The sequence below is a fragment of the Emys orbicularis genome, chromosome 17 (genome assembly GCF_028017835.1).
Source record: "Emys orbicularis isolate rEmyOrb1 chromosome 17, rEmyOrb1.hap1, whole genome shotgun sequence".
Lineage (NCBI taxonomy): Eukaryota > Metazoa > Chordata > Testudines > Emydidae > Emys > Emys orbicularis.
Genome location: NC_088699.1, coordinates 2,013,682 through 2,030,969, shown reverse-complemented (window position 1 = coordinate 2,030,969; position 17,288 = coordinate 2,013,682). Strand labels below are relative to the sequence as shown.

The 17,288-nt window shown below is 61.7% G+C and overlaps 2 protein-coding genes across 2 annotated transcripts in view; both read left to right on the top strand.

Moving 5' to 3' along the window:
* The first annotated feature begins 3,222 nt into the window (after nt 1–3,222).
* PIGS (phosphatidylinositol glycan anchor biosynthesis class S) lies at nt 3,223–11,411 on the top strand. The gene is made up of 12 exons (XM_065418110.1): nt 3,223–3,269; nt 3,537–3,676; nt 4,492–4,603; nt 5,569–5,658; nt 6,242–6,333; nt 6,950–7,160; nt 7,601–7,743; nt 7,838–7,952; nt 8,368–8,513; nt 8,953–9,053; nt 9,731–9,941; nt 10,821–11,411. The coding sequence occupies exons 1-12, from the start codon at nt 3,251–3,253 to the stop codon at nt 11,094–11,096; spliced, it is 1,656 nt and encodes a 551-aa protein (XP_065274182.1). The 5' UTR covers nt 3,223–3,250; the 3' UTR covers nt 11,097–11,411.
* A 4,619-nt stretch (nt 11,412–16,030) lies between these two features.
* UNC119 (unc-119 lipid binding chaperone) overlaps nt 16,031–17,288 on the top strand; it is a 28,036-nt gene continuing 26,778 nt past the window's right edge. The window contains exon 1 of the mRNA XM_065418485.1: nt 16,031–16,208. Within this exon, the coding sequence (XP_065274557.1) occupies nt 16,031–16,208 (178 nt within the window). The remainder of the gene's footprint in view (nt 16,209–17,288) is intronic.

Below are 17,288 nucleotides of genomic sequence, written 5' to 3'. Positions count from 1 at the left end.
GCCCTGGCTCGGAGCCCCCGGGCGGGCTTTCCAGCCCCACTGACCAACCAGTCTCCCACTCTGCCACGTTCCATATCAGCCACAAGTCACCCCCAGCTTTCTACTGTAGCCGCCGACAGGAGCCAAGTAGTTGCCTCTGGTGCAGGGGAGAGGAAGGGAGGAACGAGCCCCACCTGGATGTACTGCCCCAGTCTCGTGTTTTCTTTCAATTGCTGCTGACTTTGTGCCTGTGAAAGAGGAGGGAGAGGTGCCCTGACAGAGGCTCCCGGGAGGGACTGGCCAGACAGTGCAGGCTGCAGACCCCATCCCTTCCCCTTTAATTCTCCAGTTCTCCTTAAAGGGTATTGTTTAGAGGTGGGAGAGGAGCTAGGCTGGCAGGAGGTGGGGAGGGGCGATGTCCCCTGGGCCCATGCCTGGCTCTGGGGCAGGAGGCCCCTGTTCCCAAGGGGTTTTTGTGTGCAGGAAGCGTTCTGTTTTGTTGGTGCCCCAGTGCCTGTTCTCCGCCTGCCCTGTGTGGTCTCAAGGCCCTGGCCGTGTGGGACCCCAAGCTGCATTAGACTGCACTGTGGTGTGAAGCTGTAGCTTTGCAGTTCTGATTGTGTGCTCCCCGCCCCGTAGTGCCGCGCCTCTGCTGCCACCGCTCTGTGTCTGCTGAGTCGGGTGTGAGCAGCCGATGGTAGGGGAGCCAGTTCCTGCCGTGTGTTGTGTTCCCCATATGCACCTGATGTACCAAATACTCTAACAAATAAATCATAGAGAAAGTGACAAGTGACTGCTACTTCCATATGGGGGTAGGGATGGGGATTAGCTGCTTTCTCTCCCGGGGGGTGGCGGTCTATTTAACATGGGTATTCTGAGTTGGGGTGAAGAAGACAAAGTAGCTGCTTCCAGCCACGCACTCTGGAGCGACAAACTCACATGGAGACTTCTTCCAAATCCGGCCCTTCCCTTCCCAAAGCTCCTCAGGTCCAGGTCTCTGCTGTCCATTACAAACTTCCTCTCCACATCCCCCTACTGCTTCAGCTGGACACTGGTGCTTTCCTCCCTTCCTCTGCTGAACTGTCTTGTGCTGCTAAACAGCTCCCACGTTCCACCCCAGAGGTGGCTGTGCTTCAGTAGTGGGTGAAGTTCCTCCATCAATTGCCCATGGCTAGCGATACCGATCTCTCGCTGTGTGCTCAGTTCAGTAGAACTTGTCCAGCCCTGTGCAAGGAAGGCAGCTGCTGCCCTCCCGTAGGGGTGGAGTGTGGCCTACTGCAGAACTGTAGTAAAACAAGACTGGGGGTTCAGCTAAGATTCCTCTGGAGCTGTTTTGGTAGCACGTGAGCCATCCCCATTCCTACTGCAAGGCCTGCCCGTTGCATGGACTACAGGCGCGCTCCTCCATGGTAGAGCTATAATGTGGTCCTGTTCGGTTGGTGTTTTCCTTAGCCAACCACCCCCGTCTCTTGACCTGGCTGAAGATGACTCACTGCTACTTAAGGGGCTGAATCTTCCTGATTTCTGTCATGGGTAAAGTGCCATTTCCACTAAGGGAATTAGTGTTAACTCTCCGGTGTCACAGGGCTCTTGCCAATTTCACCTGCCTGCAGGAATGGTAGCTGTGTTGTACAGGTGGGGAAACGGAGGCAGAAAGGTCAAATGCCTCCTTCCTACAAGGTCTGAGTGGCAGTTAGGGAGAGAAGTGGGGCCAGCCCTTGGCTGGGCCTGGGTCCCTCTCCTGTGCTCTGCTCAGGTTTCCTGGACCGAGAATCCCCTTGCAGGAAAGCAGTCACTGAGGCATTGGTACTGAATTAGGAGTTAATTAGGAGGGTTGGGGGGAGGTGTGCAGTGCCTGATGCTGGGGGGGAGGGGGGAACACTAGCAAGGGGAGGGAGAGTTGCAGTGACTGGGGACAGGGTGTGTGTGCAGTGCCCAGGGGAGAGGTGCAGTGCCCAGGGCTTGGGAGGGGGTTCAGTGCTTGGTGTGGGGGAGGGCAGTGTGTGTGTGCAGTGCCTGGGGCTGGGGTGCAGTGAAGTGACTATGGTGGGGGAGGGGCACAGTATCCAATGCCAGGGAGTGTGGGGTGTGGGTGCAGTGCTGGGGCGCAGTGCCCGGGGAGGGTGGGATGTGGTACAGTGCCCAGGTTCAGTGCCCAAGGAGGGTGCAGTGATGGGGCACAGTGCCAGGGAAGGTGGGGTGTGGGTGCAGTGACTGGGGCTGAGAAGGGTGCGATGTGTATGCAGGGACTGGGGTGGGGCTGTGTGGGTGCAGTACCGGGGGAGGGATGCAGTGACGGGGAGGGCAGGGTGTGGTGCTGGGGGAGGGGCACAGTGCCTGGTGCTGGGGAGGGCGGGGTGGGGGCGCAGTGACCGGGCGCAATGCCCATGGAGGACAGGGTGTGGGTGCAGTGCTGGGGGAGGGGCACAGTGCCAGGGTGTGGGTGCAGTGCCCAGGGAGGATGGGGTGGGGGTGCAGTGCCCGGGCACAGTGCCCAGGGAGGGCGGGGTGGGGGTGCAGTGCCCGGGCACAGTGCCCAGGGAGGGCGGGGTGGGGGTGCAGTGTCCAGGGCGGGGGAGGGTGGGGTGGGGGTGCAGTCCCCAATGCTGGGGAAGGTGGGGTGTGGGTGCAGTGCCCAGGGAGGGCAGGGTGTGGGTGCAGTGCTGGGGGAGGGGCACAGTGCCCAGGGAGGGCGGGGTGTGGGTGCAGTGACTGGGGCTGAGAAGGGTGCAGTGTGTATGCAGGGCCTGGGGTGGGGGTGTGTGGGTGCAGTACTGGGGGAGGGGTGCTGGAGGAGGGGCGCAGTGACCGGTGCTGGGGAGGGCGGGGTGTGGGTGAAGTGACCGGGGGCAATGCCCAGGGATGGCGGGGTGTGGGTGCAGTGACTGGGGCTGGGAAGGGCAGGGTGTGTGTGCAGGGCCTGGGGTGGGGGTGCAGTGGCGGGGGAGGGGCGTAGTGCCCGGGGAGGGCGGGGTGCCCAGGGTCGGGGGCCCCGCTGGCCGGGCGGAGGTGCTCTGTGTGCAGCCTGGACCCGCCCACACCTCTCTCTCTCACGGGCCCCTGTGCCGGACGGCCCCCTTCCCCCGCCGTGTCCCTCTGAGGGACCCGTACCGTACCGCACAGGCATCTTCGCGACCCGCCCCCGGTGCTCTTAGTCAGCGTTGATTGGTCAGTGCTGCTGTCGGTCTGCGCCAATTGGCTGCCGGCTGGTTTCCCCGGCTGCGGGCAGGCCCCGCCCCTGGAGGTCCGGGAAGAGCAATCGGACGAGAGGATGGCGGCTGACGAGGCAGGTGCGGAGCCGGTGGCGGGAGGTGATGGGGCCCCATGACAGCGGGGAGTGGAACCCAGGCGTCCTGGGAGCGGGGGGGGGCCGGAGGGCTGGGGTAGCCGGGGGACTGGAGCCGGGAGAGGAGCGAGGTGGAGGGGGACGGGGTATGCGGGGGGCTGGTTGAGGGGAGCTGGGGGGGGAGCTGAGCCGGGCCGGGGGGGGGAGCCGAGCCGGGGGGGGGGGAGCCGGGGGTCTCTGCCCCCGCCATTGCCCGTGTCTCTGCCCGCAGAGAAGGCGCGGGGGAAGCGCGCTGCTCTCTCCTTCGCCGCCGTCGCCCTGGTGCTGGGGCTGCCGCTCTGGTGGAAGACGACGGAGACGTACCGGGCCTCGCTGCCCTACGCGGGAATCAGCGCGCTGGGCTCGCTCCGGGTAGGGCGCCGGGCCCCGCGGGGGGGGAGGAGCGGGGCGCCGGGCCCCGGGGGGCGGGGGGGGGGGGTGCAGCCGCCCTCGCTCCCAGCCGGGGGGGAAGAGAGAGACCAGGACCGGCCTCGCTCTGCGCCCCCCCCCTCGGCGCCCGGTGCGAAGGCCAGCCGTGTGTTCTCCCCAGAGGCGTAGCGAGCGCCCTCCGACCGGAGGGGGCCCCGCAAGGAAGGGGGCCCCTAAAAGTGGCAAAATAAATACCGCATTCCAGTGTCTGCATTGTAAGGGGCCCCGCCCGGACATATGTTCGGAGGGGGGCACGTTCTTTGTTGCTACGGCCCTGGTTCTCCCTCCTGGCCGGCCTGTGACCGCTGCAGCCCGGGGGGAGCGGATGCTGCCTGGCTGGGCCCGGCCCGTGGCACGGCACAGCACTGCCCTTAGGCCTCCGTGCTGGGTGGTAGTTCTGGGACCAGGAGCCAGGTAGTACGGGGAGAGCTCAGGCACTGGGGTGCTTTGCTAGCCCTGTGCCTGGGGCTGGCCCACCCCAGCCGGCGTTTGCTGCCCCTACGGCCGTTCCCCCTTGGGAAGGGCTGAATGTCCTACGTCTGTCAGCGCTTTCTGGCACAGACTCTTGATGCAGACACAGGAGTTTCCAGTTGGTGGCAGCAGCAATTCATGGGTCTCCCTTCACAGGGTTCGGCTACTGTTGAGCCCCAGGGCTCTGGGTGGTGCTGGGGCTCCCAGAAGGGCTGTGAGGAGGTGCGGGGGGTTGACGGAGGCTGGGACGGTGGTAGGGGCCGTGGCTTATGCTGCTGTTTGCTCAGTTCCAGCTGACTGTGCCCGTCTCAGTGGTCTTTGCCAAGGGGGCTCTGCCAGGAGCTCAGTGGAGGAGACTCCCTTTCGCAGACACACAGGAGGAGGAGAGCCTGTTAAACTGTAAGAACCTCTGACTGCTGCGGGGCTTGTGCTTTTGCTGTAACCCCTTTGTTCGCTTTAATCTCTCACACGACTCTCCCCACTGTCCCTGTCTCTCCCCTTGGCTGGTGCTGAGCTCACAGCCTCCTACAGATGGCTTTGAGCTAGTGCGATGGAGGCCAGCAGCCCCGTCCACCATGGCTCTGCAGGGACTATCTCAACTAGGCAAGTGGTGTCCCCATTTCTCCCCTCCGGCTGCAGGAGCTAGGCCCACTCTGGGGCTGGGACTGTCCCCCACAGATTAGTCATGGTGGCGACTAATGACACGGGAAGTTTCTTACCTTGTTGCAAGCCGTGAAAGGCTGGAGCTGCTCTCCTCCAAGCAGGAGCCTCTTGTGACCCCAGTGCAATTAGGCAGTGGGCTAGAGAGGGGCTGGCTGGTGAGATACAGGCGTGGAGGGTGAAGAGCAGGGGGCACTGACTGCTCCCCGCCTGCAGCGTTGGAGCGAGGCTGGAGGGAGCCACTGAGGAGGGACAGTTCCGAGAGCTGAGTGTAGCTGGAGCACAATGTTCCCGAGTGTCTGGGGGGACACACCATGAGGTGGGAGGGGCACGTGGGTGGGTAACGAGAATCGGAGTAAAACGAAGGGAAGGAAGCTCCCTGCCCGTGAGGTAGGTCATACTGAAGTTATCTTCCCAGGGAGGGGAGCCCCATCCCTTGTGACACGTCAGACTGGGCAAACCCTAGGGACCCGTCCTGCCTGTGGGGATGGACCAGCCGGGCTGGAAGGCCTTGCTCAGCTCTGGGAGCTGGGGCCCGGCACTGGCCTAAGGGGAGGCTTAGGGCATGCGCACAGCTTGGAGAAGGTGCTGTGTCCCTTTCGGCCCTGGTTCCTTATCGGGGTTACCAGAGCAGGGCCCTGGTGCTGGAGAGCACAGCACATAGGGCCAGCTGGCCTCACCTGCTCTCTCTCCCTTCCCCGCAGCAAAAACAAGCGTTACGGCCCGCTATGAGACGACTTATCGGAGTGCGACCGCCACGGAGCGGGCAGCCTTGGCCATGGCCACCGTGCAAGGTACAGGGTTGCACCGGTTCGGTAGGACACGCTAGGCTGCTGCCCTGGGGTAGAGCTGGCAAAGAGCAGGGAGTCCTGGCTCTCCTGGGGTGGCCGTGCAGCTGGCCATGCCCTGCGGCTGCTGCTCTGCGGTCTCTAGGCCCAACTAGGATGCAGGTGGTGGGGTGCCAGTTTGTTGCTGTACCTACCAGAAACACCCCGGTTGTGGGGACCAACGGGCCGGCATTCCCAGAGTGCACGTCACCCGGGTTGCTGCTTGGGATTGCTGCTGCTAACTACCATGTGCAGCTCTTGGGGCATAGGGATGGGCTGCTCCAGGGCAGGGGGGAGTTCCAGGAGCCTGGGGGGTGGGGCAGGGACCTAGGGGTGACTGTGGACACAGACTTGTGTTGTAGTGGGGGCTGCGAGGGAGCCAGGAGTCCCGGCTGGAGATGGGCTAGGAGAGAGAGGAGGGATTCCCCTCTCTGGAATACTTCCTTTGGGCAACTGGTAATGCCTGCTCCATCCCCCCATGGGATGCCGCCTGGCACGTGCGGTGTGGGGTGAGGTTCCCAACAACACTAACTCCCTTCTCTTCCCCCAGAGGCAGACGCTGCGCTGCTCCCGCTGCAGGAGGACTTGGTGGGCGCTCTGACTGTATACGTGATCCCGGAAACCTCCCTTCTCCTGCCTCAGGTACAGCATCCTCTGCTGGGAGTGCCCCACCTCCTTGCTCTGGGACCAGGAGTGTGGCTTGGAGTGTCCCGGGGCTGCCTGCTGTGTCCCTGGAGCAAGAGACCAGGCAGACGCCCCCCAGAGAGATTGTGCTGGACGGGGACCTGCCCAGAAAGATGCCCTATTCCCCTGTCGCTCTCTTTCCTCCAGGCATAGCACGAGGGGCAGAGTCATGTGGCTGGGCCTTGGCAGGGGCCTGGGAGGTGGGCGATCTGAGGGGGAGGGTGCATTGCTGGAAGGGACACCCTTCTGCAGAAAGAGAGACGCTTGCCACGTTGCTTGGTGCGTGCCCCATAGGCAGGAGGGGGCATGGATCTCCTGTGTATTTGGTGAGCTCTCCCCTGCCCTTCAGTGGGGTGGCTGCAGAACAATCCAAGACCCTCTTTGCCTGAGGCCGCTGTCCGTGGAGCTTCCCAGCCCTGTTATCCTGCGTCCAGGCACAAGAAGGGGTCAGTCTGGGGCACCCCTGTCAGGGGCTGAGCACGCTGCCCTGGGAGCGCTCCGGTCCCAGGAGAGGGGAGGTGTGTGCTCCTTGCCCCCCCCAGAGTCCTGGCTCACTGCCCTGCCTTCTCCACAGGGCGTTGGCGTGTACGTCGGGAAGCACCGTAGCGCCGTGATGAGGGGTACGCAGGGCCCAGGAGATGTCCTGGCTGCCATTGGTGCCCGGGTGCAGCAGATTGTGCAGGCCATGTCCTTCACCACCGACTCCATCACCGCCGCCTTGTCTGATCGCGTCCCCATGGACCAGCTCGGCACGGACACGAGGCGCCCGTTCAAATCCAGCCTGGGTAGGATGCGTGGGGTGCCTGCCATGAGAGCTGTTCCCATGGTGCTCTGCAGCACGCTGTCTTCCTTGGGCAGGGCTGGGGGCAGCACAGAGCCCACTTGGGCCACATTCCTCTCCCCCTCCTCGAATTCTCAGGCACCCCCTCCCTTTGAGTAACCAACACCCCGGGGTCCTCTGTGCACCCCAGCAACCCAGTGCCACTGTCCGGGAGCCCCTGAGCTCAGGAACGGGAGACTGGGTCCCACAGTTACTCCTTGGAGCGCAGCTCTGGTCTCTCTCTGGCCCACTTGGCATCTGCTCTGCTCTGCTCTGGAATCGTTGCTCATGCACTCCTGCCCTGGGGATCCGGGGTTGTTGGCAGGTGCTGGCCTGGCATGTGCTGCTGCAGCTCCTCCTTGCAGTGGGATGTTGGTGGCAGGCTCTGCTCTCTGCTCTTCCCAGGATACGAGATCACCTTCAGCTTATTGAACCCAGACCCCAAGTCCCATGACGTGCACTGGGACATCGAGGCAGCTGTCAACAGCTACGTGCAGCCCTTCCTCGACAAGCTGGGCTCAGTAGCCAACATCTCAGTGGACTCCCAGGTGAGAGGGATGGTAGGAGGAGGGAGGGTGCCCCAGCCAGGCTGGCCACAGGGTGATCTTCCCACAACATCCATCTCCTTGGTGATCCCCTCAGATCCTGTACTATGCCGTCCTGGGGGTCTCGCCCCGCTTTGACAAGGCCTCCTCCAGCTTCATCTTGAGCGCGCTCAGTCTACCCCACGTCATTAACCCGGTGGAAGCCAGGCTGGGTAAGTGCCACCTTGCGTCCTTGCTGTGGCCGCTTTGAGAGGTTAGTGGTGCGGAGGGTAACGGCGGAGACCTGTGCCGGAAGACACAGCCCAGGCTCTGCCCCACAGAGCCCTCGCTCGCAGCCCTGCGCCCCCATACTGCTGACTAGTTAGAAGGGCAGATCCCCGGTCAGAGGCATGGGCTGAGACCCAGCCGAATTCGTGCTGTTCCTGACCTGGCTGGGATCTTAATGCACGGCTCATGTTGAAAGCACCAATGTAACCCCCAGGCCGCTGACCCCTTCTCAGGAGCAGCTTGAGCCTGGCCCCAGTAACATGCCCCACGCTGAGCTCCTGCAGGCAGCTTCCCGGGGTCCCTGTTGCCTGCCGGGGTCTGCCCCGGAAATGCTGTGATGCTCGCTGTGCGCTGCTGCAGGTTCCAGCGCCACTTCGCTCTACCCTGTGTTGAACTTCCTGCTGTACGTGCCGGAGCGTGTCCATTCCCCTCTCTACATCCAGGACAAGGATGGCGCCGCTGTGGGGACCAACGCCTTCCACAGCCCCCGCTGGGGTGGGATCATGGTAAGGAGGAGGGGCCCTGCCCTGTATGCAGAAAGCACCGCTCTGCTCCCCCTGCAGGGCCTAGGCAGTCCCTTTGGTCTCCTGCCCCCGTGCTGGGGACTGTGACTGGCAGGGGCTGGCCAGCTGAAGCCCTGTGCTGTGCTTGAGAGCTCCTGGTCCAGCTCCTCCAGCCCCAGCAGTGCCCATGGCACCCTACGGGCTTTTCCACTTGCCCCTTCCTGTGATGCAGCTGGTCTCAGCCGCTCTCCAAGATGGGAGGCCAGGCTAGACGCGGCCTGGGCCTGAGCCCCCTGGCCGTTCCCTGAATAAGGCAGCACACTGCTCAGCACTGCGGGGTAGCCCAGAGCTGTGGGCTGACTGGAGAACAGGGACCGGGGGGGCCTCTGTGTGGTGAGGCATAGCCTGCGTCAGGCCTGCCCTGGACACACTCTCTTGGCAGGTGTACAACATCGACCACCCAGCTCCTGACAAGGCCCCTCTCCCGCTTCGGGTGGACGTGGACATGGTGCGAGTGATGGAGGTGTTCCTGGCCCAGCTACGGTGAGGACGCTGCTGTCCCCTCCGCCCTGCCCCAGCCCTTCCGTTCTCTGCATTCGTTATGTTCGGTTCCCCCAGAGCAGCATGAGGCTGTGGCCCCCGGGGCTGAGCGCAGACCATGCCTGCCCTGGGAGGTGTGTGCCAGGGCAGAGACGCTGCCTCTCGGACTCCCCCTGCTCTGCAGCCTGGGGCTGGTTCTGTGCTTTTCCTAGACTCTCTGGCAATGTGAGGACAGGCTTCTCCCGGTCACTGGCTGGCTTAGGGGATCGGCAGTGGCATGTGGCTCCTGTCTCCCCTTAGTCACTCTGGCCTAGGGTGGTGGTGGCTGGAGTTGTCCTGTCTGACAGCTGTTCAGTAGCGTTGGTGGGTCTTGGACCAAGGCCCATGACCACAAAGCCCACAATCCTGTGAACTTGTCCCTTCTCAGCCACGGTGTCACGGACCGGCCTCGTTCTGCCTTAGCTTGGTAGTAATGTGTTTGGGAAGCCTGACTCGCACCTGCCCCCCTGGGCAGCAGGACTCAGACCTGCACCTTGCGTCAGGGCTGAACTCCCTGCAGGAAAGGCAGACGAGAACATTTCTGCCACGTGCCCATTCCCCGTGCTCACACCTCCTGCAGAAGAGTTGGCCCGGTGACCTCCCTTGCCAGCACAGACCTGATCTGCCCCTTCTCCCCCCAGGTTGTTGTTTGGGATCTCCCAGGTGCCGCTCCCAGAGGAGTTCCTGCTGGAGAGCCCTGGGAACAAGGGGCTGTCTGACTGGGAGCTGGACCGCCTGCTGTGGACCCGGACGGTGGAGAATATCGCCACGGTGTCCACCACTCTCACCTCCCTGGCCCAACTGCTAGACAAGATCGGGAACATCGTCATCAAGGATGATGTTGCTTCTGAGGTGGGTGGGTGTTGGGAGGGTCCCCATGACAGGTTGGGGGCTGCCAGCATCACATAGGAGCCCCATGAGTTGCTGCTGCTGGAGACTTGGCTGCCCAGACTGGTGTATTAATTTCCCCTCTTGGGGATGGGGATGGGGAAACTTTCAGAAAATTGTTGCCCTTAACCTGGAAGGCTGGACCAGGCCTGGCTGCTTGAGTCAGCTAGCGGACACAAGGGCGCCCTCTCCTGGGCTGAGAATTCTGCCTCTGCAGCATCACTGCCCCCTTGTGCCCTGGACCTAGAATTAATAGAAACTGCCACAGCCTCACTGGGGAGAGACCTTCTAAATTCTTCCCCCCCCCCCTCCTCCCCCCGCTGGGCTGAGACCCCTTGGTGGCATTGAGTGAAAGTTTGCACTGGACAGTGAGTGTACAAGTGGCAGATCCACTCCCTGGGGGTGGGGGTGGGGGTGTCGTAACCCTGGAGTCAATGCAGCTCTGAGGCAGTGAGTGGATTCTAGCCCTTCCTTCCTGTGTGGCGTCAATGCAGCAGTTGGCTACGTTCCTGTTGCAGGCCCACGTCTTGCCCCAGTTACTCCGTGTGCAAGCCAGTGAAGAGAATGGGACTGCACTGGTGTAGCTGAGAGCGTAGAAAGCGTGTCTGGTGACAGTGTAGGAGTAGGTGGCTTGACACTTGGAGCCCCCTGGCTGTGGGGTGCTGAGGAGGGATATGTAGAGGCCAGTGTCATTTCTTAGAGCAGAGCCAGACTTGACAATCCAGGATCTGCTCAGCTTCTGGCACTCCTAGGGCCTCAAGTGTGTGTGCCTGGAGCTCCCTTGACCTGCCTGGGCCAGACAGGGAGCTGCTGGGCACTGACCCTTTGTGTGGTCCCATCCAGGTATACCATGCAGTAGCATCCGCGCAGACCGCCATGCTGGAGCTGGCCTCTGGCCATCTGGGCTCAGCATTCCAGGCCAGTAAAGAGGCGGTCACCTCCTCGGAGCGGGCCTTCTTTGACCCTTCGCTGCTGCATCTCCTCTACTTCCCTGATGACCAGAAATTTGCCATCTACATTCCACTCTTCCTGCCGATGGCGGTGCCCATCCTGCTGTCCCTGGTGAAGATCCTCCGGGAAGCCAAACAGAGCAAGAAGGAGCCCATGAAAACTGACTGAGCCTGTCTGCAGCTGCCCCATGGGGCAGGGGAGCTCAGAGCCAGCTCGTGACAGCCTGTCTGTGTAGGAACAGTCTGGGCCCAGTGACTCAGATGATTCTTTATGAATCCTGGAAGAGTGGAAAGTCTGGCAGAAATAGGGTGTTGGGTCAGAAACCGAGGCTTAGCCCCCAGCACGGCCACTTCCCAGCATGGAGCTCTTGGGTTCGCCTTTGCCTTGGGGGTTAGCAGGGACTCCTATGCTGCAGCTAGGCACCTGCGGTTGGTCCGGGCCAGCTAACTTAGGCTAAGGGGCTGTTTCATTGCGGTGTGGCTCTTTGGGCTTGGGCTGGAGCCTGGGCTCTAGGACCCTGCAAGGTGGGAAGGTACCAGAGCGTGGGCTCCAGCCCAAGCCCCAATGTCTACACGTCAATTAAACAGCCCCTTAGCAAGAGCCCCACAAGCCCGTCAGCTGGCATGGGCAGATCTCCCCCAAGGAGTGCAGAGTGGCTACAGCTGCCAGTGACTGGCCGTCTGAGCAAAATGCCCCTGCAGGCTGGGTCCAAAGTGGATGAGCTCGGGCCACTTCTGCTTTTTCTAGTTACCGCAGCCAGCTCCACCACCAGACAGCAGAGGAGGCAGTTTTGGGGCTCCCTGGGTATGAGTCAAGCTTGCACTCCCCGCACGGTGCCTGGATGAAGGGGCTTTCCTTTGAGTCGGAAGGATTGGGAGATGCTCTGGAGACTGTCCCCTCTGAGTGCTTCAGCAGCCTGAAGTGCACCCTTCCAGCCCAGCCCCTACATGGCGTGCTTCTGGGGCTGCCTAGCTTAGCGGGAGTGAGACCTGTGGGGCACCTTCCTTTTATTCCTGTTGAGAGCCTTGGTATTGGCAGGGTCCCCTCTACGTGCACTGGACCCGGGTCCCTCCCCTTGTGAGCTGTTGATCCACAAGTGTGACCCTGCCACCTTCCCCAACGTAGGGAGCATATACAGGCCAGCCTGGGCCTGTGCACTGGGGCAGCACTTCCTCGCAGTGTCTGCAGCAGGTGAGTGCTGCTCATCCTTCAGGGACGTTCGGAAAGTGGCTCTTGGGTTTCTTAGCTTCCTGCCACGGCTGGCAGCCTGTGGGTCTCTGTGGGGGGAGCCTGGGGCCCTGTTTTGCAGGTGGGCTGGGGGGGAGGGCAGATGTGAGAGTGATGCACTGATCAATGCTGAACAAAACAAGGTTTCTTTTTAATAAAAGTAAAAGCCAGACTCCGCTGAGAGGCAGCGTGCCTTTCCTGGGAATTCAAGCAGCCTATGCCACCCTGGCTGGCTTGGAGCTTCTCAGGGTGGCCCAAGCCAGTGCAGCTCTCTCACGGGATGGGAGGGTTTCCCGTCAGATGGGCTAGGTTCTGGGAAATCAGTGTGGAGAGTGTTGTGCTGCTCACCCTGGTCATCTGCCTCGCTCCAGTCTCTCTCCCTCCCAGCATGTCTGTCCGTCCGTCCTTCCCAATGGGAAGGACCTTGCTGCTCTGTGCTGTGGGAGAGGGTGCTGCAGGGAGCTAGGCCCTGCTGGAAGCTGTCCAGTTCTGTCCCAGCTCAGTGGAGCAGGAGCGAAAGCATTTGCTGGGCATTGGGCTGGCTGTGGGGAAGTGCTTCCCTGGAGATGAGCAGGGCCTGAGAGTTTCTACACTACTTGCTTGTATCTCAGGAGCTGCAACCAGTGGTTCCAGGGACCTTGCAACAGGATGGGCCTGGTCTGTGGGCAAGAAAACCCGGGTGAAAGGACAGTCCCCTGACCTACCACAGAGCACCAGGTACCATGCAGAGTAGGCCTAGGAGCCCTGACTGTGCAGTTCTCCACATTCTACCAGGCAATGGCAAACTCCCCACCACAGCCAATCCGGGGTGGAACATGCTCAGCACTAGATTCCTTCTGGACTCCCAAAGAGTGCCTGGTTCCTCCAAAGTGTGACCATGACCTCCCTGTCCATTGATAAAATTCTGTGCCAGCATCCCACTTCTGCCTAAATACGTCACTGCTGCTTGGCTCTCCCTCCTCTGCCGGGAGCCCCGTTATCTGTAACAGCCCCCTTCAGTACCTCTAACATAACCCTTTGCCTCCTTGCTACGGTCTCGGGTTTTCAAGCTTCATGTGTGAGCCTTAGCTTGCTGCCTGCCTTGGTTATATTCTCTCTGCACTAATAGTCCGAGCTGTGTCACTCTCCTTGTCCCGAAGCCCCTTCCTTTCCTTTCCTCTCTCTGTGCCCCAGGCTGCAGGCTCTCCACCCTAACTAAGCGTCCTTTAAATGGGCAATCACAGCAGGCACTTCCGAGGCACCAAGCAGTGCTCTAGACTAGAGAGTCTTGTTTGGTTTGGTTTGTAGCATGAAATCGTCTTGATATGTCAGCAAGTAGATCCCCCTCCTCGTATGCTCTGACTGTAATAACCACGCTGGTCTGCTTCCCTTATCCAGCAAGTTTACCCTGAGAGTAAACTTGCTGGATAACACCTACAGCAGGCAAGGTGTCTCAAAACACTGCTGTTGGGTCAGAGCAGTCAGGGCTGTTACTTATCTAAGGCTGTGTCTACATTGCCACTTTCAGCGCTAAAACTTCAGTCCTTCAGGGGTGTGAAAAAACACCCCCCTGTGAGCGACAAAAGTTTTAGCGCTGAAAAGCACCAGTATAGACAGCGCTTTATCGCTGGGAGCCGCACCTGGCGATAAAGCTACCAGCGCTCGTTCGCGGTGGCTATTTTTTATCGCCGGGAGAGCTCGCCCCTGGTGATGAAGCGCGACTGCACTGTCCACGTCACTGCGCTGCTGTAATGTGGGAAGTGTAGACACCCTAACTACCCCTGTTGAGTATGACTGTAGTAAGGTGTAATGAGGGGCACTGGGGCTTCAGCCATGGGCAGCAGCTCCTACTAGACCCCCCCCCCATTACTCCACTACCCCCCACCTCAATCCACCCCCTGCTGTTTCATTCTGGTCCCCTCACCCAGTTTTGCTAACACCTTGACCTGCTGCACCTCTTACTGTTCCCTCTGGACGGGGACTGAACGTCCTAGGCAGAGTGAGTTTTCATATGTCCGCTATGTTCCAGGCTCAGACGTTGTTACTTTGAGAAGCCGTGTTTCCAAAAGCCAGCCCCACCTCTGTTTCAGTAATGGGGAAGGCTGGGAGAGGGTAGGGTGAACTGGATCAGCAGCAATTCGGTGCATTTCCATTAGTCTGAAGTGTTGGGTGTTAGTCTAGAACTGAGCTAACTCCTCTCGCCTGGGCTGACCCAGCGCCAGTATTTTAACAGACTTCTAGCTTCTTCATACAATTTAGCCGTTGAAAATGAGGAGCCAACCCCACGTACCCCTCACTTCAGTGCGGACCCCCAGCAAGTGCTTTTTGAACTGCAGCATGATGCTGTGCGGCCTACGCAGTCCCTGCAGCTGCAGTATCTAACCCCAGGCCAAGTCCAGTGCCGGGGCTAGCTGACCTGGTAAAGGAGCCAGTGTGTTTGTGTGTACCTTGAAATAGTGTGAAATATCTAACCTGCACCTACCTCTTCTTTATTCTTTAAAACTTGCACCTTCTGCTAGTCTGGACTGACCTGATGTATCCACCTTAATTATTCCTATTAAATCTTAGGGAATGCCTATTTCTGCTTTCAGTTTATGCTATATCCAATTTCAAATTAGGAGATGGGCCAGCATCCTTGTGGGTCTAAACAAAGCTATTTTTGAGAAATAGAAGCACAAGAAAAGTTTCTGTATTAAAAATTCCATCAACTTCACACTGCTTAAAATAAAAGCTGTGGGAGGTGGGGAGATCTCGGGCACTGACTGCAAGCTGTAGCCTTTGTCTTGTTTCTGCAGCTGATTCACAGTCCTCTGAAAATTTGAGCTTAGAGGGGAAGGTGCTGTTTTGCGATAGTAATGCTCGGTGCTGTATGGAGGCTGGCTGTGAGCTGGAGAGAGCCCATCGAACCTCCCCCGTGTATAATCCGTGCTTTGCTCTATACTGATTTGCAGGGTCTCTTCTCTAAGAACGCTCCCTACAAGGCCAAATGTGATCTTTCTGCCATATAAGAGATGGGACTAGGGTGCGCACTGGACCATTTAGGACAGGGGACTTGCACGCTGGCTTTGTGAAGGCTGCATCCAGGGCAGGTTTTAGGACTCGGCAGTGGTCCGGGTCTTCCGCAGCACTGAAGGACCCCCTGCTGCCAAAATGCCGCCGAGGACCCCAGAGCGGACCCCTGCTGCTGCCGCTGAAATGCCGCCGGAGCGGACTGCCGCTGGTGAGCCTAAGGCGCGGGGCCCGAGTCCGGGGAATTGGCCTAAAACCAGCCCTGGCTGCACCCTCTAATTCAGGGGGAGCACTATGTGTTTCTTGCCCTGGGTGCCAGTTAAGTGGGTGGTCAGCGCTGGGTGTCGGGTACAGTAGCTGATTTCTCAGGGCTTTGATGGAAGACAGACAGAAAACAGCCAGGTCTGTGCACACCCCTTACAGCCTGGGTGGCCCAAACCCACTGATGTGGGGATGTTCCCGCTGCTCGCCAGGGCTGTAGGGTGAAGGGAAGGGCCAGACCCTGTTCGGGGGGGGGGGAGGATGCCCTTCAAACAGCCCTACACCTGTGAGGGCCCAAGGGTGCAGGCGCTGCTGGGGTTAGACAGCTGGGTCTTGGGCTCCCGGGCAGTCGGCCTGGCTGGAGAGCTTGTCCGCTGGGGGTGAGGGGCTCTGAGGGGGGCTCAGGCAAACCCTGCCCCGCGCCGTGCGGGAGGAGCCGGCCACAGTCACGGGCTGGGGCCCCCGGCCAGCAATGACCGCGCGGCGGCCGCTGGGCCCGACCCCGCCCTGCTGGGGGCCTGGCGCGGCCCCTCCCCGGCGCGGGCGGAGCCAGGCGGCCGGGCCGCAGCCGGCGGCAGCGCGGGGGCTTTGCCGGCAAAGGCGCTGAGCGAGGCCGCGGGCGGGGGATGAGCGAGCCCGTTCTCCGCGCCGACACTCGCTCCGGCCGGCGGGGCAGCGGCGGGGCCGCGGCCATGAGGGTGAAGAAGGGCGGCGGGGCGGCGGCCGCGGGCCCCGAGGAGGAGCTGCTGCGGAAGCCGCTCATCGGCCCCGAGGACGTGCTGGGGCTGCAGAAAATCACGGGCGGTGAGTGCGGGCCTGACCCCGGGAGAGAGGGCCCGTGTCCTGCCGTGGGGCCCCGGCCCCCCATCTTCCCTTCCCCCGTGGGCCCCAGCCTGCGCTTGGAGCGGGGCCCCGGCCCCCCATCTTCCCTCCCCCCGTGGGGCCCCAGCCTGCACTTGGAGCGGGGCCCCGGCCCCCCATCTTTCCTTCCCCCGTGGGGCCCCAGCCTGCGCTTGGAGCGGGGCCCCGGCCCCCCATCTTTCCTTCCCCCGTGGGGCCCCAGCCTGCGCTTGGAGCGGGGTCCCAGCCCGCCTCTTCCCTCCCCCCGTGGGGTCCCAGCCCGCCTCTTCCCTCCCCCCGTGGGGTCCCAGCCCGCCTCTTCCCTCCCCCCGTGGGGTCCCAGCCTGCCCTTGGAGAGGGGCCCCGGCCCCCACCATCTTCCCTTCCCCCGTGGGGCCTCGGTGCTCCTCTTCCCTCCCCCTGCGGGGTCCTAGCCTGCGCTTGGAGAGGGGCCCTGGCCCCCCATCTTCCCTCCCCCTGTGGGATCCCAGCCCGCCTCTTCCCTCCCCCTGCGGGGTCCCAGCCTGTGCTTGGAGAGGGGCCCTGGCCCCCCATCTTATCTTTCCCATGGGGCCCCGCCCCCCCATCTTCCATTCCCTCCCCCTGTGGGGCCCCAGCCCGCCTCTTCCCTCCCCCCGTGGGGTCCCAGCCTGCCCTTGGAGAGGGGCCCAGCCCCCCATCTTCCCTTCCCCCATGGGGCCTCGGCGCGCCTCTTCCCTGCCCCCGTGGGGTCCCAGCCCCTCCAAGGGGGAGGTGTGCCCACCCCACAGTGGGCTGTCTGTGGCCGAGGGGTACAGCGCTTGTTCAGGGCTCCCGTCCCATCGCTGCTCCCTATCTGGCTGGAGTCAGTGCTGTCTCTTTGCTCAGGCTCCAGTAACCCCTTGTTCCCTAAGGTCTCAGCAGCTGGGGCCTGGCCCTTCACTTTGAGATCTGCCTGGCCGGGGGGTGGTCTCAGTATTTGCTCTTCATCTGCCCTGGGTTCTGTGCCTGGGCTAAGCCCCTGCTTTGCCCAGTTGGGGACGGGTGGAGACTGGGTGGGGGGAA